Source organism: Triturus cristatus, chromosome 1_2 (genome assembly GCF_964204655.1).
Source record: "Triturus cristatus chromosome 1_2, aTriCri1.1, whole genome shotgun sequence".
Taxonomy (NCBI): Eukaryota; Metazoa; Chordata; class Amphibia; order Caudata; family Salamandridae; genus Triturus; species Triturus cristatus.
Genome location: NC_140580.1, coordinates 195,150,247 through 195,176,343, shown reverse-complemented (window position 1 = coordinate 195,176,343; position 26,097 = coordinate 195,150,247). Strand labels below are relative to the sequence as shown.

The 26,097-nt window shown below is 41.5% G+C and overlaps 2 protein-coding genes across 2 annotated transcripts; both read left to right on the top strand.

Annotated features, from left to right (window-relative positions):
* The first annotated feature begins 18,616 nt into the window (after window positions 1–18,616).
* Window positions 18,617–19,135, top strand: LOC146867038 (protein LDOC1-like). Its single transcript, XM_085619605.1, has one exon. The coding sequence runs from the start codon at window positions 18,617–18,619 to the stop codon at window positions 19,133–19,135; it is 519 nt and encodes a 172-aa protein (XP_085475731.1).
* A 5,020-nt stretch (window positions 19,136–24,155) lies between these two features.
* LOC146867037 (protein LDOC1-like) lies at window positions 24,156–24,674 on the top strand. The gene has a single exon (XM_085619579.1). The coding sequence runs from the start codon at window positions 24,156–24,158 to the stop codon at window positions 24,672–24,674; it is 519 nt and encodes a 172-aa protein (XP_085475705.1).
* The last annotated feature ends 1,423 nt before the right edge of the window (window positions 24,675–26,097 follow it).

Sequence of the window (26,097 nt, the reverse complement as noted above, 5' to 3'; positions counted from 1 at the left end):
AAAAAGACAGGAAAAAATTGAGAATTTAGTTAATGCAAATATACCTTCTGCAACTAAAAAGATTAACTTAAACAGAAAAACAGCGTTTAAAGAGATACGTAGAAAAATGTTTCAGAGAAGAGTTATGTCCAATTTGATAAAGGATGTGAAGAAATATAAGCAGAAGGCTAAGTTTTATAAGAGAAAAAAAGAAATTGAAGCCATTGCAGCAAAGGCATTAGAATTAAAAAGGAAACTATTCATTTTAATTTTGAATAGGATGCGTACATTAGACAAAATGGTTAATGTACTGAAATCACATAGCAAAAGGAAAAGAGTAGTGAACAGAACAAACTTTTCTAAAGTGTTTTTAGGAAAATGGATGCATAGTTCAAGTAGTGAACCTTTTTTTAATGAAGAGAGTTATTTTCAAAGTAATAGTTTGCTGCATGCAGTTGACACCAGAGGTCGTGCTTATGAAGTGAAAAATGGTTGCATAATGGAGAAGGAGATAATGGTTCCAAGAGATGAGGTACAAGTGATGGCGGATGAGGCTATGGGGAGACGTCCTAAAGCCCCAGTGTACACTTGGAATTGTAGTAGTATTTGCACTGTGCGTCAGGAATCTATTGATAAATTTTGTGAGTTTCTAAGAGAATATAGTAAAAAAAGTGTAAAACAGAAGATTAAGGTGCTTCAAAGTTTGGATCCATGCAGAGTGAGAGAGAATACTGGTTTGCAGGGTCATTCTCTGGCTTGTCTATCTAGAAAAGTGTGTAATAGTGTTTTCCATCATTTTAGGATGCTGGCTGTTCATCATACTGAAATGAGAAAGTTTGTGAGACGGTTGTATTTTGCTAAAAGTCCAGCAATAAAGTTAGATGAATTGAATAGGGCTCTGTTCCGTGGAACGGTATCAGATGTAGAGAAGGTTGTTGATGAAATTCAGTTTTGTTACTTTGGTCCTGAACAAAACAGTGCAGAGAAGGACACAGTAAATGAGGAAGAAGTGGAAGAGAATGTAGAACCCTCTGTAAGTAAGACATTTAATGATCACATAACAAAATTTGCAATAATCTCTAATGAAAGACCAAATATTACTTGTATTTGTTGCCGCAGAACTCATTATAGAAAACAAACCAGGTATGTTGATCTCTACAGAAAGAGTGAAAATGAAGATAATTATAAGTGGAAGGATTTTGCCACATATATATTTCTTGAAAATTGTTTTGAATTGGGTGAAGTTCAGCGTATTTGTAAATACTGTTACAACAAGTTAGAGGAAAATAGAATGCCGACCAGAGCTGTACATAATAATTTAGAATTGGATGCTATTCCTGCTGAACTTTCTGAATTAAATACATATGAGTCTATACTCATTCAATGTGTTCATCCGTTCCAGACCATAGTACGTATGGAGCCCAAAACTGGTAAATTACCTCCTTCAGATTTACTGAGAGGTTTAAAAGGTAGAGTGGTGTATTTGCCCTTGGATTTGAAAAAAAATATGGAAACTATTGATGCGGATACTTTGGAAACTGAACCATTAATTATTCTGGTTAATGGTGTACCTACAAAGAATAAGAAGATTTGGCAGGAGCTGGTAGATGTACGGAAAGTACAAAGAGCAAATTTGTATTTGAAAAGGAATAACAAATGGTATGAATCAATTTATATAGAAGAAGAAAAAGAAGAAGATTTACAAGAAGACACAGAACAGAAACACCAACTGGACAAATTGAAAAAGTGGACAAGTCAAAGGAAGAAAAAATTTATGAACATTTTAGCATACATCCTCTTCATTCAAAAGAAGTTATGGGAGACAATATTGATCTATTTCAGATGAAGAAAGCAAAAGGAACTCCCGTGAGTGTATGGGAGGAGAGCTTGGAAGCTCGATGTTTTCCCCAGCTGTTTCCTAAAGGAAAAGGAGGACGATACGATGAACGTCCGGAACAGATTCCAGCTTCTGAGTATCGGACTACAAGACTATATGCTGAAGATCCCAGATTTCGACAAAGTATTCCTTATTTGTTCCATCTTTTATTTGAAAGCGACTTGTCGGCATTGTCTTATGCAGTAAATCACATTTTAAAAAGTGGAGTACATTTGCAAAATGTGTCTGCTAAGGATTTTATGGAGAAAGTGCAGCACCGAGATGATCATTTGGAAACACAACTGATCAATCTGATGGCTTGTCAGCGTGGGACAAATGAATATTGGTACCGACGCCATGGTGAATTAAAATGCATGTTACGGAATTTAGGAACACCAACATGGTTCGTTACCCTAAGCTGTGCGGAGTACGCTTGGGATGATTTACTGGATTTTCTACGAGAGGCAAATTCAAACATTAAAAACATCGAATACAAGACAGCATTAGAACTGTGCTCATTGGATCCGGTTAATGTTTGCAGATATTTCAATCATAGATTTGAGGCTATGATGTCCTTCATCTGCAATAAAAAAAATCCACCTCTAGGAGAAGTAGTGGATTTCTTTTGGAGAAAAGAGTACCAGGCAAGAGGTGCTCCTCATATTCATATGCTGTTGTGGATCAAGGATGCTCCAAAGTTTGGAACAGATACTGATGAAGCAGTGTTATCTTACATTGAAGAATATGCAACATGTGCTATACCAAAAAGCACAGAAGAGAAAAAGTTAAAGGAGCAAGTTTTACGTTTCCAAAGTCATCGGTGTGGAAAATACTGTCGACGGAAATACAAGAGCAAAGATAAATACTACACTAAATGTCGATTTGGATTTCCTAGACCTGTTCTTTCAAATGGAAGAGTTAACAGTTTTATGTCATCTGTGAGACATACTATCACAAGAAAATCACCTAAGAATACCTACAACCTTAAAAGAAAAGAAGGATCAAAAAATATAAATGACTACAACCCAGTGATTTTATCCATGTGGAACGCTAACATGGATATACAGTATGTAGCTGACAATTCCATTGCTGTTGCTCGATATGTAACGTCTTACATTACGAAATCAGAAAAAACAGAATTGAAGGAAATGTGGGAAGAGATTTCCCACGAGAAAACTGTCAGTAAGAAGCTGTACAGTTTCAGTTTGAAGATGTTATCGCATCGAGAAATTGGATCCTACGAATGTTCAGATAGGTTATCTTCTGCAAGTCTCTACTCGAAATCAAGAAGAATAATTTGGGCAAGTTTAGGCCTTGCAGCAATGAGAAATCGGGTACTGAAATCTGTTGGAGAAATTGAATATTTGGCCGAGAATGACCCAGAAAGTACAGATATTTTGAAATCAAACATGTTGGACACATATTATCCCAAGAGAAGTCATCATCTGGAGAACATGTGTCTCTATGAAGTGCTGCAGAACTACATTTATTCACGGAAAGCCGCAGAAGACATCAATAATGGAAAATATAAAGTCATTGGTGAGGAAGGATGTTTGGTGAAGCAAACAAAAGGAAGTTTGATAAATCACCGGAAGCTGAGTTGCGCCACTACTGACAAAAAGGAATTTTACTACTTGGCTCTTTTACAGCTGTTTAAACCATGGCGTACAGAGGATGAACTACTGGGAGAATTTCAAAGCTATGAAGTTTCTTTTAATGCTTGCAAAGACAGCATACAATGCAATACATTCACAACTTATCTGCAAATGTTAAATGAAGAAATTGAACAGGAAACTACAATTGCAGCAGAAATAGCTAGAGACAGTTCTCAGGACAGCCAAAGTTCAGGAACACTCAGTCAAGATCCCCTAGGACAACCAATCGTTGAAAATGAAGCATCAATAGCCATGAATGAAGTGGAAACGGCTATGAATCAAGCTCAAGGAGAATTTATAGACTTACAAAATTTGGAAAGACAACTGAACGAAGAGCAGCAACAAATTTATGAAGAGATCAGAAAAAAAATTGATCACGGATTTCTACATGAAAAAAAAGAGTGCTCATGCACATCATTTCATCCAATCAGGATGTATGTAAGCGGACAAGCTGGAACTGGAAAAAGTTTCCTAATAAAAGTCATCAGAAGCTACCTACAGCAAAAAAAGGATTCTACTTTGTCTTGTGTGGTTACTGCTCCAACTGGGTTAGCAGCATATAACATAAAAGGAATCACTTTACATCGTTTGCTAATGTTACCAGTGGAGCATGAGAACAAAATACAATACAACAAGCTAACTGGAGAAGCATGCTTGGAAGTTTCAAGAGTATTGAAGAAGATGCAAGTTCTCATTATTGATGAGGTGAGCATGGTATCAAACTTAATGCTTGCCTTTGTGCATTTAAGAATGCAGCAAATTCTGAAGACAGACTATGACGTGTTATTTGGAGGAAAACACGTCATAGTTTTTGGAGATCTTTTGCAACTTACTCCAGTTAAAGGACAACCAGGGTTTAATACTGTGACACATGAAGACACGAAGAAGTCATTGGGAAGCATCGGTAATACAAATATTTGGTCCTTCTTTGAGTACAAGGAACTTACTACTAATATGAGGCAAGCAAACGATGAAGAATATGGAAGTATTCTGAAAGATATCAGAATTGGACTACTCACTGAAGCTGGCAAAAAAGCATTACAGAGTCGGCTGCTACATAATTTATTTCCAAAGGAAGAAATAGTTGCAGAGAAGATATACAAGAACATTGCAGAAAACAAAAGTGTCATCTGCTTAATGCCAACTCTACGTGAATGCTCAATATTCAATGAGGAGCTTTTGAAATTGGAAAAGGAAGATATCAGGAAATTGGAAGCAGTGGACAAAATTGAGGATGGAAGAATTACTGTCACATTAACAGGCACACTGAAAAATAAATTGGATTCACTAGAGAAGAACATTTCCAAAACAGCTGGATTAGAAAAAAATCTATATGTTTGCATGAACTGTAGAGTATTTTTAAGGAGAAATTTGGATCTTGAAAAAGGTTTAGTTAATGGAGCTATGGGAAGAGTTGTGGGTTTTATTAATTATCAGAAAAAAGATGGAATTGAATGTTTAAAAATAAAATTTGATCAGATAGAAGAAGTTAAAGACATTTGTCGTTGTTCAGTTCGTTTCATGCTTGTGAAAGACTTATATGTACGTAGGAAGAAGTTTCCGTTTTCGCTAGCATATGCTGTAACTATTCACAAGTCTCAAGGATTGACTGTAGATTGTGCATTTGTGAACATTGGTTCAACTGTGTTCAAAGAAGGTATGGCATATGTTGCTTTGTCACGAGTGAAAACATTATCAGGTTTATTCATGATAGACTTTGATGATTCAAAAGTTAGTGCTGATACAAATTGTGTAAAGGAGTATAATAGATTAAGAAGAAGCTATGCTCCTCATTTAGGTCAGTATCCTGTGTTGGAGAAACGTGTAGTTTCTCGTAAAAGGAGAAATGAGAATATCTGTAATGAAGATGTAGAGAGGAAGAAAAAAAAGAGGAGTGATGTAATTGCAAGCAAAAAGAATAAGGAAAATGAAGAACAGGTTGTAGGATGTTATTTTGAAAATAGCTCTGGTGTCAACTGCTACGCTAATGTAGTGCTGAATGTTGCATTTTATCTGGAAAGTTTCAAGAGCAGATAATAGTAAATCAGGGAAAAAGATTCTGTTCTGTGCTGAGTCTCCGTTTTGAAAAGCTGAGTAATGATAAAACTCAAATAGAAAGTGCTACTGAAATTAGAAAAGTTTTAGATGTATGTTCAGGACGAACACAGTTTTCTCAAAATGTACAGCAAGACGCACAGGAATTCTTGATTTATTTTCTTCAGGTACTGGAAGAAGAAGGGGTTCCCATTGAAAATGTATTTGGTCTCTCTTATAAATGGGAACATAGTTGTGAAAACTGTTATAATATATGTGGCTCTAATGTTGATTCTGAAAGGTTTATTTATTTAACATTGCCAGAGAGTAAAACAGTCACTTTTGCTAAATTAGTTAAAGATGCTAATCATAGCATGCAATGCGGTGAGTGTAAATCTGACATGTTTTCAACATTAATTTTAAAGGAATACAGACAGTATGTAATTTTAATGATGCAACGATGTAGAGCTGATGGTTCAAAATTGGATACTTTAATAAAGAAGTTTACAGGACAGCAATTATCAATTTCAGGAAAAACTTTTGTAACAGTTGCAATAATTTTCCATGATGGACCTACTGTAACTTCTGGTCATTACACAGTTTATCTTAAATGTGAAAAAGGCTGGACACTGTGTAATGATTCCCAATTGATTTTTAAGCAACATTTGCCTTTTGATTTAGCAAATTCCTATCTAATCTTCCTGAAACCTAAATTTTAGAGAGATTTGGCAACATCTGGACAAAACAATTTTACCATTTTATTGGATTACCATTTGGAATTTACAAATAAAAAGATTTAACAAATTATCATTTGGCCTAATGGAAAGGTAACCAATTGTAATGTGGAATTTTTCCATTTTTTAAGGAAACTTTGGAAAACCAAAAATTTAGAAAAAATCGGTAACATCTGCACAATTTAAATTTTGGAATGTTATTGGATTGCCATTGGAAATTTTTTCAAAAAAGATTTTTAAAATTACTATTTGGCCATGCGGAAAGGTAAACAATTCTATTGTGGACTTATTTAATTATTAATTAATCTTTCGGAAACCAAAATGTTACAGAGAATCGGTGACATCTGTACAATTTAAACTTTAGATTTTTATTGGATTACCATTGGAAATTTAACAAAAAAAGAATTTTAAAATTACTATTTGGCCTAAAGGAAATGGAACCCGATGTATTGTGGAGTTATTTGAGATATATTATTGTGATTATACTTCTGAAACAAAAATATCAGATGGTATTTTAAAGAAATAAGTATTGATATTAGATGATATTTTTTAAGAATATTATGCATTTCTATAAAGTTATGTTTATGCAAAAAGAGATTGTGGGCTTTTTTAAAACAATCTTTGAGATTGTTAATTTTTTTTTTTGCCTGCTGTTAAATGATGAATGCAATTGCTTTCACAATTTATAGTGAAATGCAATATTTTCTGAAAACAGCAAAAAAAAGGCAAATTTTTTTTGTGAAAATTATGTAAATATGTGTACTGTATTATAAAATGTTTTATTAAATATTAATACTTTTTTCTTTTTTTTCAGATTGAGATAGAAAATTTTCGAAAACTAGAACCATTTTTAAAGCAATTAAAAAAAAATTTAAATGAATAAATCTTTTTTTTTTAGTGGGTATGGTAAGTCAATAATATCATGGTCCCTTTTTTCCACTTCTCTACAATCACATTTTCAGTTTTTAATTGTAGTCTCTCAAGGACCTTGTAATGTGATAATTGATTTTTAGTGTTTTAAAAAAAAAAAAAAAAAAATTACGCGTACCGTACGCGTACGGTAAAAAAAAAATAAAAAAAAGTTTTTAAAAACATATATAAAAAATAGATGAAAGGTAAGGTTGGCTCTTAAAAGAGCCGTTGTGTTCATGCAGGGACAGAGGAAAGAAAGATTGGGAATATTAGACGGTACGACAAGTGTGCTGATCTATTTTACAGTTCACTAGGGAAATACTGGTCTCCCTATAAGTAATTAGATCATGACAAGTGGCGCACCGTACTTCAACCCTCGCAAACCGAGGGTTAATTTCCAGAGGACCAGAAAAAGGAGATGCTCCCCCCACAGATGAAGGGCTCACCTGACCTGCAGAAGAAGGACTCGGCCCTGCAGATGATGGTCCAGGCTGAGCTGCTGTGGATGTGCTTGGTTGATTTACTGAAGGGTTACCTTCAGTAAGTCGAGCATGTGTCCTTCTGTGTACATCCTTAAGGTGTCTCATCATGGTGTGATTCCCAAAGGAATACTTCCTGTCAGGATTCCCTCTTGAAAGTACACGCTTACACAGCTTACAAGTCACTAAGGGTGCATTTACCTTTTGCTGGCCTTCTGGAAAAGTAAAATACTCCCATACGTAAGAGGTCTTTTGTTTCCTCGCTCTCTGCCTCAAGGTAGTGCTGCTAGCCTCACTCTCAGAAGAGCTCTGCTGTTCTGCCATCATATCACAAAGACAACCCAGCTCCTTCTCCTAAGGGATCACAAGCAGAAATGAGGGGAATGGGTGTGGTGTAGGAGAGTTCTAGAACTGAAAGTAGTTTCAACCAATCAAAAGTTGTGTTTCATGATCACATGACCCACCGTACGCATACGGTGCGCTTACGGCAAAAGTACGCATGCGCGTAAAAAAGACACGCGCTCGCGCGCATGCGCATAACAGTCACTCCCCAACACTTCCGCGTAACGTGCGCGTGTAGCGTACACGCGTACGCGCCCCACGCTTAGTACGCGCGGCTACGCAAATTGCGTAACTATACGCAAACAGCGTAGATAAATTACGGACATTGCGTAAACCGTACGCTTACCGTAAGTTTACCGTACGCGCACTAAAAAAAAATTTAAAAAAAAGGAAAAAATGTATTGCTAATAAATGTTACCTGTTTATTTTATAAAAAATGTAAAATAAAAACATATTGTAGAATTTTAAAAATTTAACCATAGTCTTTAAAAAAGGATAGAAAATTAAAATAAAAATATGTAAAAAAAAAAAGAAGAAAAAAAAAAAAATAGCATTTAATAAACCTTGCAAATTCACTGAAAAAACCATGGGTTTCACACACGTTATAGTTAGGAATTAGCATTTAAAAAACCTTTGAAATTCACTGAAAAAACCATGGGTTTCACACACGTTATAGTTAGGAATTAGCATTTAAAAAACCTTAGAAATTCAATGAAAAAACCAAAGGTTTCACACATGTTATAGTTAGCTGGACATTTCACTCGTAAAAAACCAATGAAATTCCCCCATTATAGTTAGTTCAGCTAACTATAACTCGCGCGCCCGCAATGCACTACTGATGACGTCACATATTACATCACTCATGACATGGTCAGTGACATCACTCATGACATCACTGATGACATCTCAAATGACATCACTGATGACATTATCCTTGTGACAGAGTGGTAGACCTCCTCTCACCCTAATATAACCTTTGATACAAACATTCAAAAATAGAGACTGACATTTTCAAAAAAAGGACATACCAATAACAGTTACAACAACCTATTCAGTAATTCTAAGATCCACATACACATCCACTCATCCACCAACAATCCTATACAGTCACTCATACATGTACTCACACATCATATGTACTCATACACCTAAACATCCTGTAACACAATGCCACTCATCCATAGAGTTACTCACACATAGTCACTCATGCTAATAAAGAATCAAACATCCATTTACTTGCATATACAGTTATACACACACCACCACACTTACTTTTACAGAAACTTACACATACTTAGTCTTTTAAACAATCACTTATAGAAACACATACTTATTCATACAAGAAGTCTACCAATCTCTCACTCTCACATATACTCACTTATAAACACCAATAGTCACATATACTAGTTTAAAACATATGTAGTTACTTATGAAGACACTATTGAGACAGTCATTCACTCACTAACACACCCATGCACACACTCATCCACCCATACAGTCCTGCACACATGCTGTCTTCAACACATACAAACAGTGAGTCACTCATTCATGCATCTATGCACTACGTAATACCCCCCACCGCACCATGAAGACACTCAGACACTCATACTGATACTCAAAAAACCAACTAATAACCTATATAGACACTCATGTAGCTACTCACCAACCCATGCAGCCACTTATATACAAAGTGAGAGACTGATACAGGTATTTACACATTTAAACATTACTCACTTAGCCATGTATTCAAAAAGATACACTTAATCAGTCAGTATGCAATCAATTTTTCAAAAACAAATCATCAATTTAGACACTTATATACTCATTTATTCTTCCATCGACCTTGAGATATACATATATAAAACATATTTAATTTTCAGAAAAACACACATTCACTGGATGATGTCATCAGTGATGTCATTTGAGATGTCATCAGTGATGTCATGAGTGATGTCACTGACCATGTCATGAGTGATGTAATATGTGATGTCATCAGTAGTGCATTGCGGGCGCGCGAGTTATAGTTAGCTGAACTAACTATAACGGGGGAATTTCATTGGTTTTTTACGAGTGAAATGTCCAGCTAACTATATCATGTGTGAAACCTTTGGTTTTTTCATTGAATATATATATATATATATATATATATATATTATTCACTGAAAAAACCAAAGGTTACAGGATCGGTATAGTTAGGGTTAGATTTCACTTGTGCAAAACCAGTGAAATTCATCAGTTATAGACCTGAGCTACCTATAACTCACGCCCCTGCAATGCACTGTTTATGAACTCACATATTACATCACTTATGAGATGCTCAGTGACATTGCTGATGACATCACTGATGACATCTCAAATGAGATCACTGATGACATCACTGATTACATCATCCACACAACCACTCACACCTACTCAAACCCCCATACAACCTCTTGTATGCCCACTCATACACTCATACACCCTTACAACCATCGACATACTCATACACAGACCTATACCAGTACTCACATACCCACTCATTCCTCCATAGAGCCACTCACAAATTCACTCACTCACTCATATAACCACTCACACAACCATTCACTCACCCATACAGCCACTCATACAAACAGTTACTCACACATACAGCCAGCCACATAATCACACACTCACCCATACATCTAATCACATACCCACTAATTTACCTACAAAGTCACATTCACACTCACTCATCCAATCAACCTCTTAACATAGCCTCTCTCTCACCCTTAGAAGCCCTCATATACTCACTCATACACACACTTACATACCCATTGACACATCGGTCTACTCACCCATACAGCCATTCACACAGACACTCACTGTCCCATATAGTCACTCACACACAAAGTCACTTAACAAAACACCTACTCAAACAGCCACTCACTTACACACCCAATCCTTTACTCATACATCCATTCAGACATCCATTCACTCACCCATACAGTCACTACACACCCACTTACCCACTGATAGAGCCACTTACACCATCACTCACCCACCCATATATCCACCGACACACCCACTCACTCATCAATACAGCCACTCACCCATACAGCCACTTACACACCCGGTAACTTACTCATACAGCCATTCAGACATCCACTCACTCACCCATACAATCACTACACACCCACTGATAGAGCCAATTACACTGTCACTCACCCACCCATACACCCACTGACATACCCACTCACTCATCAATACAGCTACTCATGCAGCATTTCACTCACCCACACAGCTACTTACACAACCACTTATACACCCATACAGCCGCTCACACACCGATATGCACAAGGATATATACAGTCCCACAGCCACTCACATGATATATATCAAAAGTAGTATTACTCATTAGAAGTATACCTAGTATACAACTTTAAGCTTTGTAGTACCTTACTATATATGTTTAACAATCATAAACTCTTACAAAATACTTACACTCACTGAATGATGTCACCAGTGATTTAATTTGAGATGTCATCAGTGATGTTAATGACCATGCCAAGAGTGATGTAATATGTGAGCGCATAAGGAGTGCATTGCAGGGGTGTACGTTATAGTTAGCTCAGGTAATTATAACTGCTGAATTTCACTTGTTTTGTACAAGTGAAATCGGACCCTAACTATAACATCTCTGTAACCTTTGGTTTTTTCAGTGAATTTCAAAGGTTGGTTTTAACTCTAGTTGCTAACTATAATGTCCTTGTAACCTTTGGTTTTGTCAGAGAATTTCTAAGGCTTTTTAAAAGAGAATTCGTAGCTATAACGTTCCTGTAACCTTTGTTTTTTTCAGTCAATTTCTATTGTTTTTTAACAAGTAATCACATTTGCTGAGTGGATGAGAAAGCTCGCTGGTCCTCCGACCAGCTCTCAGGAGTCCTGCTGTGTAGGACTTACATGAGGTACCAGGAGGGCTTCTTGGCACCCATGGTCCCTCTTGAGTAAAGTGGACTTCATCTTCCAACCAGTAACCAGTAGTGCACCAAAAAGCCCGGGTTGCAGAGTGGTGGAAAAAGGGGGCATGGCCTCCGAAGAACTCTTAGCATTTCCACTGTGTAGGACTTACTGGAGGTAACAGGAGGGGTAGCTTACTCTCAAGGATGGAGGCCACACCCCCTTTCTTCACTACTGTGCAAAGACATCTCCTGGCACACTACTAGTAGGGGATGAAGTTCCCTTGGCTCCAGGGGGTCCTTGAGGGCCAACTACCCCTCCTGTTAACTCTAGTAAGTCCCACACAGTGGGTTGGCTGAGAGGTGTTTGGTGGCCACTCCCCCTTTCTCCACCACTCTGCAAACGTGCCTCCTGGTGCACTACTAGTTGGAGGAGGAAATTCCCTTGGTTCTTGAGGGTCCTTGGTGGCCACCACCCTCCTGTTACTTCCAGGAAGAACCCATAGCTGGATTTCTGAGAGGCCACACCCCCTTTTTCCACCACTCTGCAAACATGCCTCCTGGCGCACTATGAGCCAGTCCCTGGGGCAGCGGGGGAGCCACAAGGCTCATGTGCATATAATTATAACACTACCCTAGGGAAGTGGTGGTCCCTGGGGTTTTGAATATCCCAAGGAGGGGAGTCCCATGCACAGCCTCCTTTATTTTTGGCATTCTCATTGGTTTATTTAAAGGAAGCACAGAAGCCTGCACTTTCTTATTTGCTAAACGTGTTGCTTCGAAGGCTCAATTATCACCATTTTGCTGAAAGATGAAAGAAAAATGCTTTTAGGCTATGGCGTGTCCCAGGGGGACCCCAACACCATAGCTGGTATTCCTACACTGACCCCTTTTCTTTATATTCACTTTTGTTTTTCAGACTCAGTGAAGCCGAGTCCCAAGATGGCTGGCCAACACTTCCTGGTTGAAGTGTTGGCAGCCAATCAGAGAGGTGCATTTCCCTGCATGAGCTCATCCTTTTTCATGAAGGCTTTGTGGCCAGAGATATCACTATAATTTTCAACTCAAATTTCTGAAAAACTAATGAGTGGATTTGCACCAAATAACAAAAAGCACAATCTGCATAACATCATCTACCTTTCTGCCAAATTTGATGTAATTCCGTCAAGCGGTTCGGGCTGTAGGTTCGACAACACGTTACTATAGGAATTAACATTAAAAAAGCACACTTATTTCATGCCCCTATTTGTCGGTCCCCACTGCACGGATCTCCCCAAAACTTTCCATGACACACAGAATCTACTTTGACAATTTTTTGGGACAAGTTCATGAAGATTGGTCAAACGACCCCAAAGTTGTAGGCAAGTCAAAAGATGTTTTTCCTATGGAAACTAGGTCCTAACTATAACTACCTAGTGTAGATCCTAACTATAACTACCTACTGGTGACCAAGGTGAGGATGCACCGAAACGCGTCGGGCGTTTTGCTTGCTACATGTTTAAATAATAATTTCATGTTTCATGGATCGGGGCTCAAGTTGGCTTTTTGTGGATGGACGAAAGTTTTGAGGAAAGTATTTGAGGTTTGCGACCTCACTCGAGCCCGCCGTCGCAGAGACCCATGACTTTATTGGGGATATGTATATATGTTTTTGGTGGGCCCAATGATTAAACCAAGAAAGGCTGGAAGGGTATGGCACTGAAGTTATTCCTGGCCAGTTATCACAGCAAAGTCTGTAAGATGGTAGTTGCTCGCTTCCCTCTTTTAACTCATGTTAGAACCATCAGCGGGTATATGAGGACAAAGTGAGAAAAAAAATACAACTCAATTTGGAGAAAAGGATGAGCAAGCTTTGCTGGAATTTAAACTGAAGTCCTGCAGGTCACACTAGATATAAGCGTGAAGCACTTAACTCATGGAGCCATTATGACAGCCCTTACTATCCCCAGAGAATTTGAGAATTAAACGTCATAAAATATTTTGTGTAGAAAGTTTTCCTTTTTTATTTATGGTGTTTCAAAATTTCACAACAAATTGCACGCAATACCTTTAAAAGTGCTATTTTTACCCACCTAAACACCGGTCATATGACTTATGTAGAACCGGAAATCAACAAAAGCATAAAAACAGTCCCAATCTGGAACTGTAATAATCCTTCTGAGTTGGTGGTAAATCATGGTATCTGGTAGAAATGGGGATTTCTAGTTGGCAGTGGTATGCACCTTGTCTAAGTTGTGACTGTTCCTTCTAGTCAGGGTAAGGGAGTTACACAATTAGATAACCCCTGCTCACCCCCTTGGTAGCTTGGCACGAGCAGTCAGGCTTATCTCAAGGAAATGTGTAAAGTATTTGTACATAACACACAGTAACACAGTGAAAACACTACAAATGGACCCCACACCAGTTTAGAAAAAATAAAGTATCTTTATCTAAACCAAACAAGACCAAAACAACACAAATCCAACACACAGTTCAAAATATGACTTTTAAAGGTTTTAGCAATTCTGTCCATAGGAAAATATCGATGTTGTGATTTTTCACAAAGTACCTTCAGATGCGTCAAACGTTCATGAGGAAAACAGGCGCAGAGGAGAAAAGCGTCGGGAAACACAGCAATGTGTTGGTTCCTAAGACCTTTGGGGAGGCAAAGTGTTAGTTCTGCCTCATGCAGGAGAAGGGTTGCGTGGAATCCAGATTGTAAGGGTAAGTGAGGCATTGAGATCCAAGGTGGTTCGGGTCTGCGGGTTGAAGCATCGGAAAATCTTGGTGCACATGTGCGATGTGTAGAAATCCTGAAGGTTGATGTAGTGGTGGTCAACAGGCGGTGCATCAATTTCTTCTGCTGCAGTCCCATGATGAGTCAGTTCTTTTAGCCACACAGCAGGGCCTGCATACTTTGGAGACACAGTGGGCTAAACTCGGGGTGCAGCAGTTACCTCAGCCGCAGGCAGGCACTGAATTGATTTCTTTAGCCACACAGCTGCGGTGCATGGAGATTCTTTTCACACAGTGGTGCTGCATCAGAAAATCAGGGGCTGGAAGGGCAATGTATTGATTTTGATGATTTCAAGCAGGAGAACATCCTACAAGGGCCCAGAACTAGAATTGGAACCACAAGGCAGATCAGAACTCCCAGCAGTGGAGTTCAGGGATGCTGCAGATGAAGTGTTTGATGACCCTTAGACTTCTTAACAGGAGGCAAACACACACATGCCATTGGAGAAATGTATCAAGCAGGATACACAACAAAGTCCATATCCTTTTCTTCTCCAAAGCAGAAGCAGAAACTGCATGATGCTCCAGCAAAGCAACACTCAGCAATGGGATAATACTCCTCCTCACAGCTCTGGGGTTTTATATCCAATACTTATACCCCTTTTGGCTTTTGAAGTAAGCATACTTCAAAAGAAAGTCTTTGTTGTTTACAAACTCCTGCTTTGCCCAGCCTTGGCTCCAGACACACTCCAGGGTGTAAAGAAAGCACTGTGAGAGGAGAGGCACAGTCTTATTTAGGCGTCAGTGTCAACTTGTCCCACAATTCTAGCTAAGGAAGACCCATCAGCCGGGTGACGAGCTATCAGGATATGCAGAACACACCTCAGCTCTGTCTAGAATGAATGCACAAACAGGACCATGTTAGTCTATACCAGAGGTTGATTTCACAGGCAGGCAGAGGCACATGATGGTTAGACAAGAAAACGTGGAAAAACAGAAATAGTATGCTGGTCCTATGAAGGAAAATGGGGAGAAGTGGGGATTAAGGGGGTTACAACCAGGTGCTGGAAGAAGAGAATGCGTAGTTGCACTGTGATAGCTCCAATAAGGAGCAAGGGCCCTCACACACCCCGAAGGCTGTCATGCTTCATAATAGGGCAGCTCCTCATTGGGCCGGCGCTGCAATGCCCAACGGGCCCCGAGAGGGGGCTCTTTGCCGGATGTCTTCTTGGTTGCTGTCGTGAAGCTAAGGGTGTTTGGAGAGGGCTTTTCTATACTGAGTAGAGGTGGGATGGAGTGAGTGTGATTTAAAAATAGCTACAAGGATCTCCAAGGGTTGTTTATTCACTGGGTTCTTGTGCTATGAAGTAAAACACCGACTGGTAAGTCGTGGACTAAAGACAGAGAATTATACCTGCTTCAGTTCAAAGGAATGTATAAGGTATGTGGGGCGTTGACATGTTTCATGCCCTATACTGTCCAAACGGATCTAGGCATTTCATCAGGACCTAAATATCATCTTCTACTCATAGGGGATGGCTTTGACTAAGTGAAACTCAAAATGAAAGTCACATCCCCTAAAGTCTGGACTCAAAAGTAGTCCTTTTAAGTGGTGAAAGAAAGAGGTTAAATTGTATACCTTCTGGGAAAAAGGCGCCTCTTTAGAGGAATTGATCATCCTCAAGTGTGTCTGGCCAGAGTAATTGCTAATTTAACAACTGAGAGCAACTCGAGTTGAGTTACTCATCCGTGACGGCCAGATGCAGGTAGGTCCCGCTCGGATGGTAACTCAACTTGAGTTAGCTATATGTTCATTGGCTAATGGAAAACACCTGGCCTCAATGGATTCCCTTTAGAATTTCATAATATGTTTACTGACATCCTAGGACTGTGTCTTGAAACACTTAACAACACTGAGCTTGATGAGAGGATCCTGCCTGCTTCTTTCCAAGAGACAGAATTGGTTTCTATCCCTGAACCAGGCATAGATATCTCAAAATTAGCATCATATCAGCTGCTGGAGATATCAAATACTATAAAATTCTGAGTCGAATCCAGACCGAAATGGTTTTGTGCCAACTACTTTATGTGCAACCTGTGGTGCGGTGTGAATTGGTCAGAATATATCAGATGCACTCCCAGTTCAAAGGGGCATGCATCAGTGCTCTCCACTCTCTCCCCTTCTCTTTGCCGTGGTGATGGAACCTGTAGCAATATGGCTGTGCTGAGGTGGAGTACATTGGGTCATTCCTCTTGGGGACAAAACCCATGCCTTTTCCCTCTATGCCGATGACATGCTGTTATACATGAGCGATGTCACCAAGTCCTACCAAGACATAACATTAGCCCTGGACGAATTTCATGCAGTCTTTGGCTTGCATGCAAATTATCAAAAGTTATGCCTCTTTCCCCTCTGCCAGCAAGACAAAGCAGTACAGCTTTCAAAAGGCCAGTATGCAGTGCCCTGGCAATCCCATACCTTTCGCTCCCTATGAATACATGTCTACCATTCTTATCTAAACTTACTCAATGGAAACATTACGTGTGCTGTTGTGGCCCTTCGGGCAGATAACCTTTTGGAGCTCTTTGCCCTTGTTTCTAATAGGTAGGATTGCATTGTCCACAATGATCATGCTCCCCCGCTTACAGTACTATTTCATTAATTTCCCTCTTTACTTACGAGCCAGGTTCTTCTATCACCTAAACTCGATGCTCTGTGAGGTAAATTGTAATAGAGGCCAGCGTTGTATAGCATTGGCAAAGCTCCAGCACCCCCATGAGCGGACAGGGCTAGGCATGCCCAACTTTGAGTATTACTATCTTTGTCAGGTCCGGTCAGCCTCGGCGTCAACAAACCCCGTAATGAGGAAATAGCATGGAGTACTACAACTCCCATGAGGCCTAAGTCAGGGCTCATGGGTATTTCTGGCAGTCACGCACGCCGACGTACGTGCGTAATTCGTTGTTTCAATGGAGCTTTTGGGTTTGAAGCTGGAGCAGGTATCAGCGGCATCCAAGGGCTCCGGTGTATCCAGATCGTGACTGCTGAAGTGTAGCTGGGCTTGCTTACACTCACAGCAGGACGGAGAACCCGGCTGCGGTGCGGTGATACTCGGCGGGTGATTCAAGGAAGCCCTCAGGTACTTTTGTTTCTCTATGCGCACGAGGGAGTGGAGTGCGATAGATCACGGTCAGAGGAGAGGAGCTTCGCTCCTGGAAGACCGACTTTGTAAGTTGGGGACAGGCAAAAAGGATTGCCTTTTTCCCGTTATTTTGGATGTTAACAGGAACGGGTGTTCCACCTCATTTGTTATAGACTTTGCGCTTTCTGTGGATTAACGTTCATTGTGAACGCGAAGGCGTGCAGGACGCACGAGTAACTGCAACAAGGAACCTGGCTGTGTTGGGTATATACATTAATTGACTGAATAAGGGATACTTTTCCACTGAAGCACCTCAATGTTCCTTATTTCGGAGTTCCCCTTTTTAGTTCTTCTTTACGTTTGCCAGCAGGGGTATGTATGAGAGGGTATGATCTGGTCTGGTGTATGATGTAAGTGTAGACTAGAACAGATGTCTGATGACCTCTACACCTTTGTTTTGTTAGGTGTATGCAAGAAGCCAATCACGGAGTGAATGAAACTCTGAGGTTTACCTGGAGGACATTGGCTGGATGTTTGTCACAGGTATATGATTACACCTGCAGTGAGAATTTTACAGAGTGTAGACTTGTGGTGGTTTAGTACTCATCCTGTACCTTTTTGTTTCTTCCCAGGTCCTATTCCCTGCCGTACCCTTCCTATCCCTTATCCCTCGCTTGATCACTTCATTATTCCGTGTGTAATTGCTAGCGGAATTGGGGAGATCAGGAGGTGGACTCTTTGCGCATCGTTCCAGTCCTGAGGAGCTGTTCGGAGCGTGACAGAATTACGCACCCACGACAGTAGCCCCTCCTGGCTGGAGCGTTGTGTCAGGGATGGCCACTTTAGAAGATGTTATGCAGGCTTTGGCTGTAGTACAGCATGAACTAGCCACATCTAGAGCTGAAACAGCCGCTCTCAGAGAGAGATTAGACAGACAGACATGCAACCCTTTTGATGTCAACCCTTCTTCATCACAAATACAAGTGCACATTCCACCCTCCATTCCCTTAGCCACTACAGAACGCTTCTCAGGGGATCCCCACAAAATTCAAATATTTCTGACACAAGTGATGCTGCATTTCTCTTGTAAACCGTCCTCGTTTCCCAATAACCATTCAAGAGTGGCTTTTGCCATATCATATTTGATAGGGGATGCTGCCAACTGGGCCGTGCCGTTAGTCAAACACGATGATCCGATCCTGTCAGATTGGGATGCGTTTCGTAGGGAGCTAGAAAGAGTATTCGACAGAAGAGCCACTACCTTTAGTGCCGTTAAGGAGTTGCTAGAATTAAGACAGGGTAAGAAGGAATTGGTGACCTATTTAACTACTTTTAACCGTCTGGTGGCATAAACAGCCTGGCCTGAAGAGAAGAGGATGTCATTATATTACCAGGGGTTGCGCGATGACATGAAAGACGTGCTTGCACAAATCGATCCACAACCCACTAACTGCACTGATTTGATGAATCTTACCCTTTGTTTAGATCATCGTCTCTCAGACAGAGGTGATAAAAGAAAGGGAGAGAGATTCAGTCCCAGATATGATCGGGGGTTTCGGAAGCCTCCTGTGGAACAGGACTTGGTGGTTGAGCCAATGGAAGTGGGAGCCATCAGATCACCCCTCTCTAAAGATGAAAGAAATGCACGCAGGATAAATGGGCAGTGTATGTACTGCGGCAAGAAGGGGCATTTTGTACATGACTGTCCTACCAAACCTAAAAACCCCTTTAACGGTGGAAAAAAGGTAGCAGTCGCTGTTTTTCGGGAGGGACTTGAGGTTGTAGAGCAGAGGCCGTTAGCCATGAAGAAGGCAGAGAGAGAGGGCCCTGAATGGAGAGTACCATCTCTGTTTGTATCTGAGGTTAGAGACACAGAGTCCCATATCGTGCTTCAAATGGATTTAAAAGTTCCAGGCCTTTCACAACAGGTTCTGGTGATGATTGATTCGGGGGCCACAGGAAATTTCATAGATGAAGGATTGGTACAGAAATTATCCCTATCTCGTGTTCCCAGAGGTATCCCAGAGAGGGAACTGGCTGTCGATGGAAAACCCTTAGAATCCGGGCCAGTGACAGAACAGACGGAGTTGGTGGAGTTGTCGGTGCTCGACGGTACGCAGTCCCACAGTGAATCACTTTCGTTAAATATCATAGCTGCTCCGCAATACGAGGTGATCTTGGGTATGCCATGACTGTGGCACCACAACCCCACCATAAATTGGAAAAATAAGACAGTGCACTTCCTTTCAGAGGAATGCCAGAAGGGTTGCATGCACAGTTGACCATCACAGGCAGCTGCTCTGGCCCATCCATTCTGTATAGTCACGGCAGCAGAAAAGGCGGTTGAGTTACCTTCTCATTATCAGGCGTTTCGTGATGTGTTCAGTGAGACACAGGCTGAAATACTTCCGCCCCATAGAATATATGACTGTCAGATCGATCTGGGAGCAGAGACCACATTACCTTCTTGTAGGGTATATGCTCTGTCGGTATCCGAGACCAAGCACCTACGAGAGTATCTAGATCATTACCTAGAAATAGGGTTTATACATCCCTCATGTTCTCCGGCAGCCTCTCCGCTTTTTTTTCTTTCTAAAGCTAACGGAGAGAAGAGAACGTGTATTGATTAGCGTGTACTGAATAAAAACACAGTCCGGAACAGATAGCCTCTCCCCCTAGTGTCTGTGTTGCTGGACCAAGTGAAGGATGCTTCAGTGTATACTAAATTGGATTTAAGAGGTGCCTCTTGGTTAGGATAAGAGAGGGGGATGAATGGAAGACGGCATTCAAGACCCGTTACGGTCTTTACGAATATACTGTTTTGCCGTTCGGGTTATGCAATGCCCCGGCGGCATTCCAGTATTTCCTAAACGATGTGTTGAATGAATACGTGGATTTTTTCGTGGTGGTCTATATCGATGATATTTTGATATATTCTGAAAACGATACGATACACAAACACCATGTTTTGTTGGTGTTATAGAAGTTCAGAGAGCACCACCTATTTTGTAAATTAAGTAAATGCGATTTCCACGTGCGTGAGGTAGAGTTCCTGGGTGTAATGTTATGCCCAGTAGGGCTCCGTATGACTGAGCAGAAAGTGAAAGCTGTTTTGGAATGGCCGGTCCGGCAGAATGTGCATGATGTGCAAAGCTTTTTGGGTTTGGCTAACTATTATAGAAGGTTCATTCTACATTTTTCACACATGGTAGCCCCCATCACAAGACTTCTGAGAAAAAGGGAACCGTTTGTGTGGACCAGCGATGCTACAGAAGCTTTTGATCATTTAAAGAAGGCTTTCACCTCAGCCCCGGTATTGAAACATCCACAACCGGAAAACTCCTTTATAGTGGAAGCGGATGCTTCGGATGTTGCGACAGGGGCGGTGCTCTCACAAAGGGACCAACAAACGGGACAGCTACATCCAGTAGCATATATGTCAAAAAAACTCAATGCCGCGGAGTTAAATTACACTATTGCAGAAAAAGAATTGCTAGCAATAAAACAAGCCTTTTCGGAATGGAGACACTATTTGTGGGGGTCCGGACATCCTGTAACAGTATACACGGATCACAGAAACTTACAATACATGAAAACAGCTAGACAGCTGTCACAGCGTCAGATGAGGTGGATGCTTTTCTTTGCGGAATACAATTTTGTCCTTACCTTCCGGCCAGGAAGCGAAAACAGAAAGGCAGACTCCTTATCCAGGCTAGGCATCGACTGTTGTAAACGGAAGGGGCTCAACGAGGCGATCATACCATCTACTAAGGTAATATGTGCTTTAACAGTCAATAACTTTTTGGAAGAAGTCAAAAAAGCACACCCTTCGGAAACATGGGATGAGTGGGTGGGGACAAATGAACGCAGAAGCCTCCAACAAGGATTGCCTTTTTTTGATCACAAATTGTACCTCCCTTCAACGGCCATGCAACGGAAAGCATTCGAATGGTGTCACAGTTCTGTTTTAGCTGGGCACCAAGGAGTAACCAAGACCATACAACTGGTACAGTGTACCTTTTGGTGGACTACTCTAAGCAAAGATATTAAAACCTGGGTATCTGAATGTGAGGTCTGTGCCAGATCCAAGGGTGAGTCAACGAAAGCAAAAGGAAGGCTAGTGCCTATGCCTACTCCAAAACAACCTTGGCAAAACATAAATCTAGATTTCGTCACAGGACTGCCGAATAACCATGGCAACACAGCCGTATTAGTTGTAGTGGACAGCCTTACAAAAATGGGGCATTTTATTCCTTGCTCTAACCTCCTGACAACAGGTCAGACTGCACAGCTATTGTTGGAACATGTGGTGCGTCTTCATGGATTGCCGGATGTCATCGTCTCGGATAGGGGACCCCAGTTCGGTGCCCGGTTTTGGAAGAAATGGTGTAAGGCCTTACAAGTGACACCAAATCTGTCCACTAGTTTCCATCCTCAGACAGATGGACAGACTGAGAGGCTCAACCAAACAGTGAAGAAATACCTACGGTGCTATTCCAGAGAAGCAGAAGACTCCTGGGTTTCATTGTTATGGTTGGCCGAAGTAGCCTACAATAATGCATGGCATTCTTCCATAGGGGTTTCCCCTTTCTACGCAAACCATGGATACAACGCTAGGATCCTTCCTATATCCATGCCACTGGACCTTGAAGAGCAACCAACTGTAAAGAAACGTATTCATGAACTCCATATCATCCACAAGAAAGTTCAAGGGCATTTGATTAAAGCCAAGTTACAGTACAAGAGATGGGCAGATGCGCACCGAAGAGATGGTCTCACCTATCAACCAGGGGATATAGTGTGGTTCTCAATCAAAAACATACGTTTTAGAAGGCGCAGCATCTTTCACCCCAGGTTCATCGGTCCATATACTGTGGTTCGACAAATTAATCCTGTGACGTTCAAGCTGCGGTTACCTATACACTTACGTATACATCCCGTGTTTCACTGCGGATTGTTGAAACCAGCGAAGGGAGAACGGAGAAAAGCGGCACTACCTATGCTAAAGGACGGGCAATTGGAGTACGAAGTGAAACGTATTCTGGATTCTAAATACAGAGGTAATAAGCTGTGGTACTTGGTCTCCTGGAAAGGGTATACCGCCGAAGACGATTATTGGGAGCCGGTGACGAACATTCATGCCCCGAGGGCGATCCGAGCCTTCCATGCTTCCCATCCTGCCAAACCTGGTGCAAAGAAGTGCTTGGGGGAGGGGTATACTGTCAGGTCCGGTCAGCCTCGGTGCCAACAAACCCCGTAATGAGGAAATTGCATGGAGTACTACAACTCCCATGAGGCCTAGGTCAGGGCTCATGGGTATTTCTGGCATTCATGCACGCCGACGTACGTGCGTAATTCGTTGTTTCAATGGAGCTTGTGGGTTTGAAGCTGGAGCAAGTATCGGCGGCATCCAAGGGCTCCGGTGTATCCAGATCGCAACTGCTGAAGTGTAGCTAGGCTTGCTTACACTCACAGCAGGACGGAGAACCCGGCTGTGGTGCGGTGATACTCGGCGGGTGATTCAAGGAAGCCCTCTGGTACTTTGGTTTCTCTACGCACACGAGCGAGTGGAGTGCGATAGATCACGGTCAGAGGAGAGGAGCTTCGCTCCTGGAAGACTGACTTTGTTAGTTGTGGACAGGCAAGAAGGATTGCCTTTTTCCCGTTATTTTGGATGTTAACAGGAACGGGTGTTCCACCTCATTTGTTATAGACTTTGCGCTTTCTGTGGATTAACGTTCATTGTGAACGAGAAGACGTGCAGGACGGACGAGTGACTGCAACAAGGAACCTGGCTGTGTTGGGTATATACATTCATTGACTGAATAAGGGATACTTTTCCACTGAAGCACCTCAATGTTCCCTATTTCGGAGTTCCCCTTTTTAGTTCTTTATACGTTTGCCAGCAGGGGTATGTACGGGAGGTTATGATCTGGTCTGGTGTATGATGTAAGTGCAGACTAGAACAGATGTCTGATGATCTGTACACCTTTGTTTTGTTAGGTGTATGCAAGAAGCCAATCACGGAGTGAATGAAACTCTGAGGTTTACCTGAAGGACATCGGCTGGATGTTTGTCAGAGGTATATGATTACACCCGCAGTGATAATTTTACAGAGTGTAGACTTGTGGTGGTTTAGTACTCATCCTGTACCTTTTTGTTTCTTCCCAGGTCCTATTCCCTGCCGTACCCTTCCTATCCCTTATCCCTCGCTTGATCACTTCATTATTCCGTGTGTAATTGCTAGCGGAATTGGGGAGATCAGGAGGTGGACTCTTTGCGCATTGTTCCAGTCCTGAGGAGCTGTTCGGAGCGTGTCAGAATTATGCACCCACGACAGTAGCCCCTCCTGGCTGGAGCGTTGTGTCAGGGATGGCCACTTTAGAAGATGTTATGCAGGCTTTGGCTGTAGTACAGTATGAACTAGCCACATCTAGAGCTGAAACAGCCGCTCTCAGAGAGAGATTAGACAGACAGACATGCAACCCTTTTGATGTCAACCCTTCTTCATCACAAATACAAGTGCATATTACACCCTCTATTCCCTTAGCCACTCCAGAACGCTTCTCAGGGGATCCCCACAAAATTCAAATATTTCTGACACAAGTGATGCTGCATTTCTCTTGTAAACCGTCCTCGTTTCCCAATAACCATTCAAGAATGGCTTTTGCCATATCATATTTGATAGGGGATGCTGCCAACTTGGCCGTTCCGTTAGTCAAACACGATGATCCGATCCTGTCAGATTGGGATTCGTTTCGTAGGGAGCTAGAAAGAGTATTCGACAGAAGAGCCACTACCTTTAGTGCCGATAAGGAGTTGCTAGAATTAAGACAGGGTAAGAAGGAATTGGTGACCTATTTAACTACTTTTAACCGTCTGGTGGCATAAACAGCCTGGCCTGAAGAGAAGAGGATGTCATTATATTACCAGGGGTTGCGCGATGACATGAAAGACGTGCTTGCACAAATCGATCCACAACCCACTAACTGCACTGATTTGATGAATCTTACACTTCGGTTAGATCATCGTCTCTCAGACCGAGGTGATAAAAGAAAGGGAGAGAGATTCAGTCCCAGATATGATCGGGGGTTTCGGAAGCCTCCTGTGGAACAAGACTTGGTGGCTGAGCCAATGGAAGTGGGAGCCATCAGATCACCCCTCTCTAAAGATGAATGAGATGCACTCAGGATAAATGGCCAGTGTATGTACTGCGGGAAGAAGGGGCATTTTGTACGTGACTGTCCTACCAAACCTAAAAACCCCTTTAACGGTGGAAAAAAGGTAGCAGTCGCTGTTTTTCGGGAGGGACTTGAGGTTGTAGAGCAGAGGCCGTTAGCCATGAAGAAGGCAGAGACAGAGGGCCCTGAATGGAGAGTACCATCTCTGTTTGTATCTGAGGTTAGAGACACAGAGTCCCATATCGTGCTTCAAATGGATTTAAAAGTTCCAGGCCTTTCACAACAGGTTCTGGTGATGATTGATTCAGGGGCCACGGGAAATTTCATAGATGAAGGATTGGTACAGAAATTATCCCTATCTTGTGTTCCCAGAGGTATCCCAGAGAGGGAACTGGCTGTCGATGGAAAACCCTTAGAATCCGGGCCATTGATAGAACAGACGGAGTTGGTGGAGTTGTCGGTGCTCGACGGTACGCAGTCCCACAGTGAATCACTTTCGTTAAATATCATAGCTGCTCCGCAATACGAGGTGATCTTGGGTATGCCATGGCTGTGGCACCACAACCTCACCATAAATTGGAAAAATAAGACAGTGCACTTCCTTTCAGAGGAATGCCAGAAGGGTTGCATGCACAGTTGACCATCACAGGCAGCTGCTCTGGCCCATCCATTTTGTATAGTCACGGCAGCAGAAAAGGCGGTTGAGTTACCTTCTCAGTATCAGGCGTATCGTGACGTGTTCAGTGAGACACAGGCTGAAATACTTCCGCCCCATAGAATATATGACTGTCAGATCGATCTGGTAGCAGAGGCCACATTACCCTCTTGTAGGGTGTATGCTCTGTCAGTAACCGAGACCAAGCACCTACGAGAGTATCTAGATCATTACCTAGAAATAGGGTTTATACGTCCCTCACGTTCTCCGGCAGCCTCTCCGCTTTTTTTTCTTTCTAAAGCTAACGGAGAGAAGAGAACGTGTATTGATTACCATGTACTGAATAAAAACACAGTCCGGAACAGATATCCTCTCCCCCTGGTGTCTGTGTTGCTGGACCAAGTGAAGGATGCTTCAGTGTATACTAAATTGGATTTAAGAGGTGCCTATCACTTGGTTAGGATAAGAGAGGGGGATG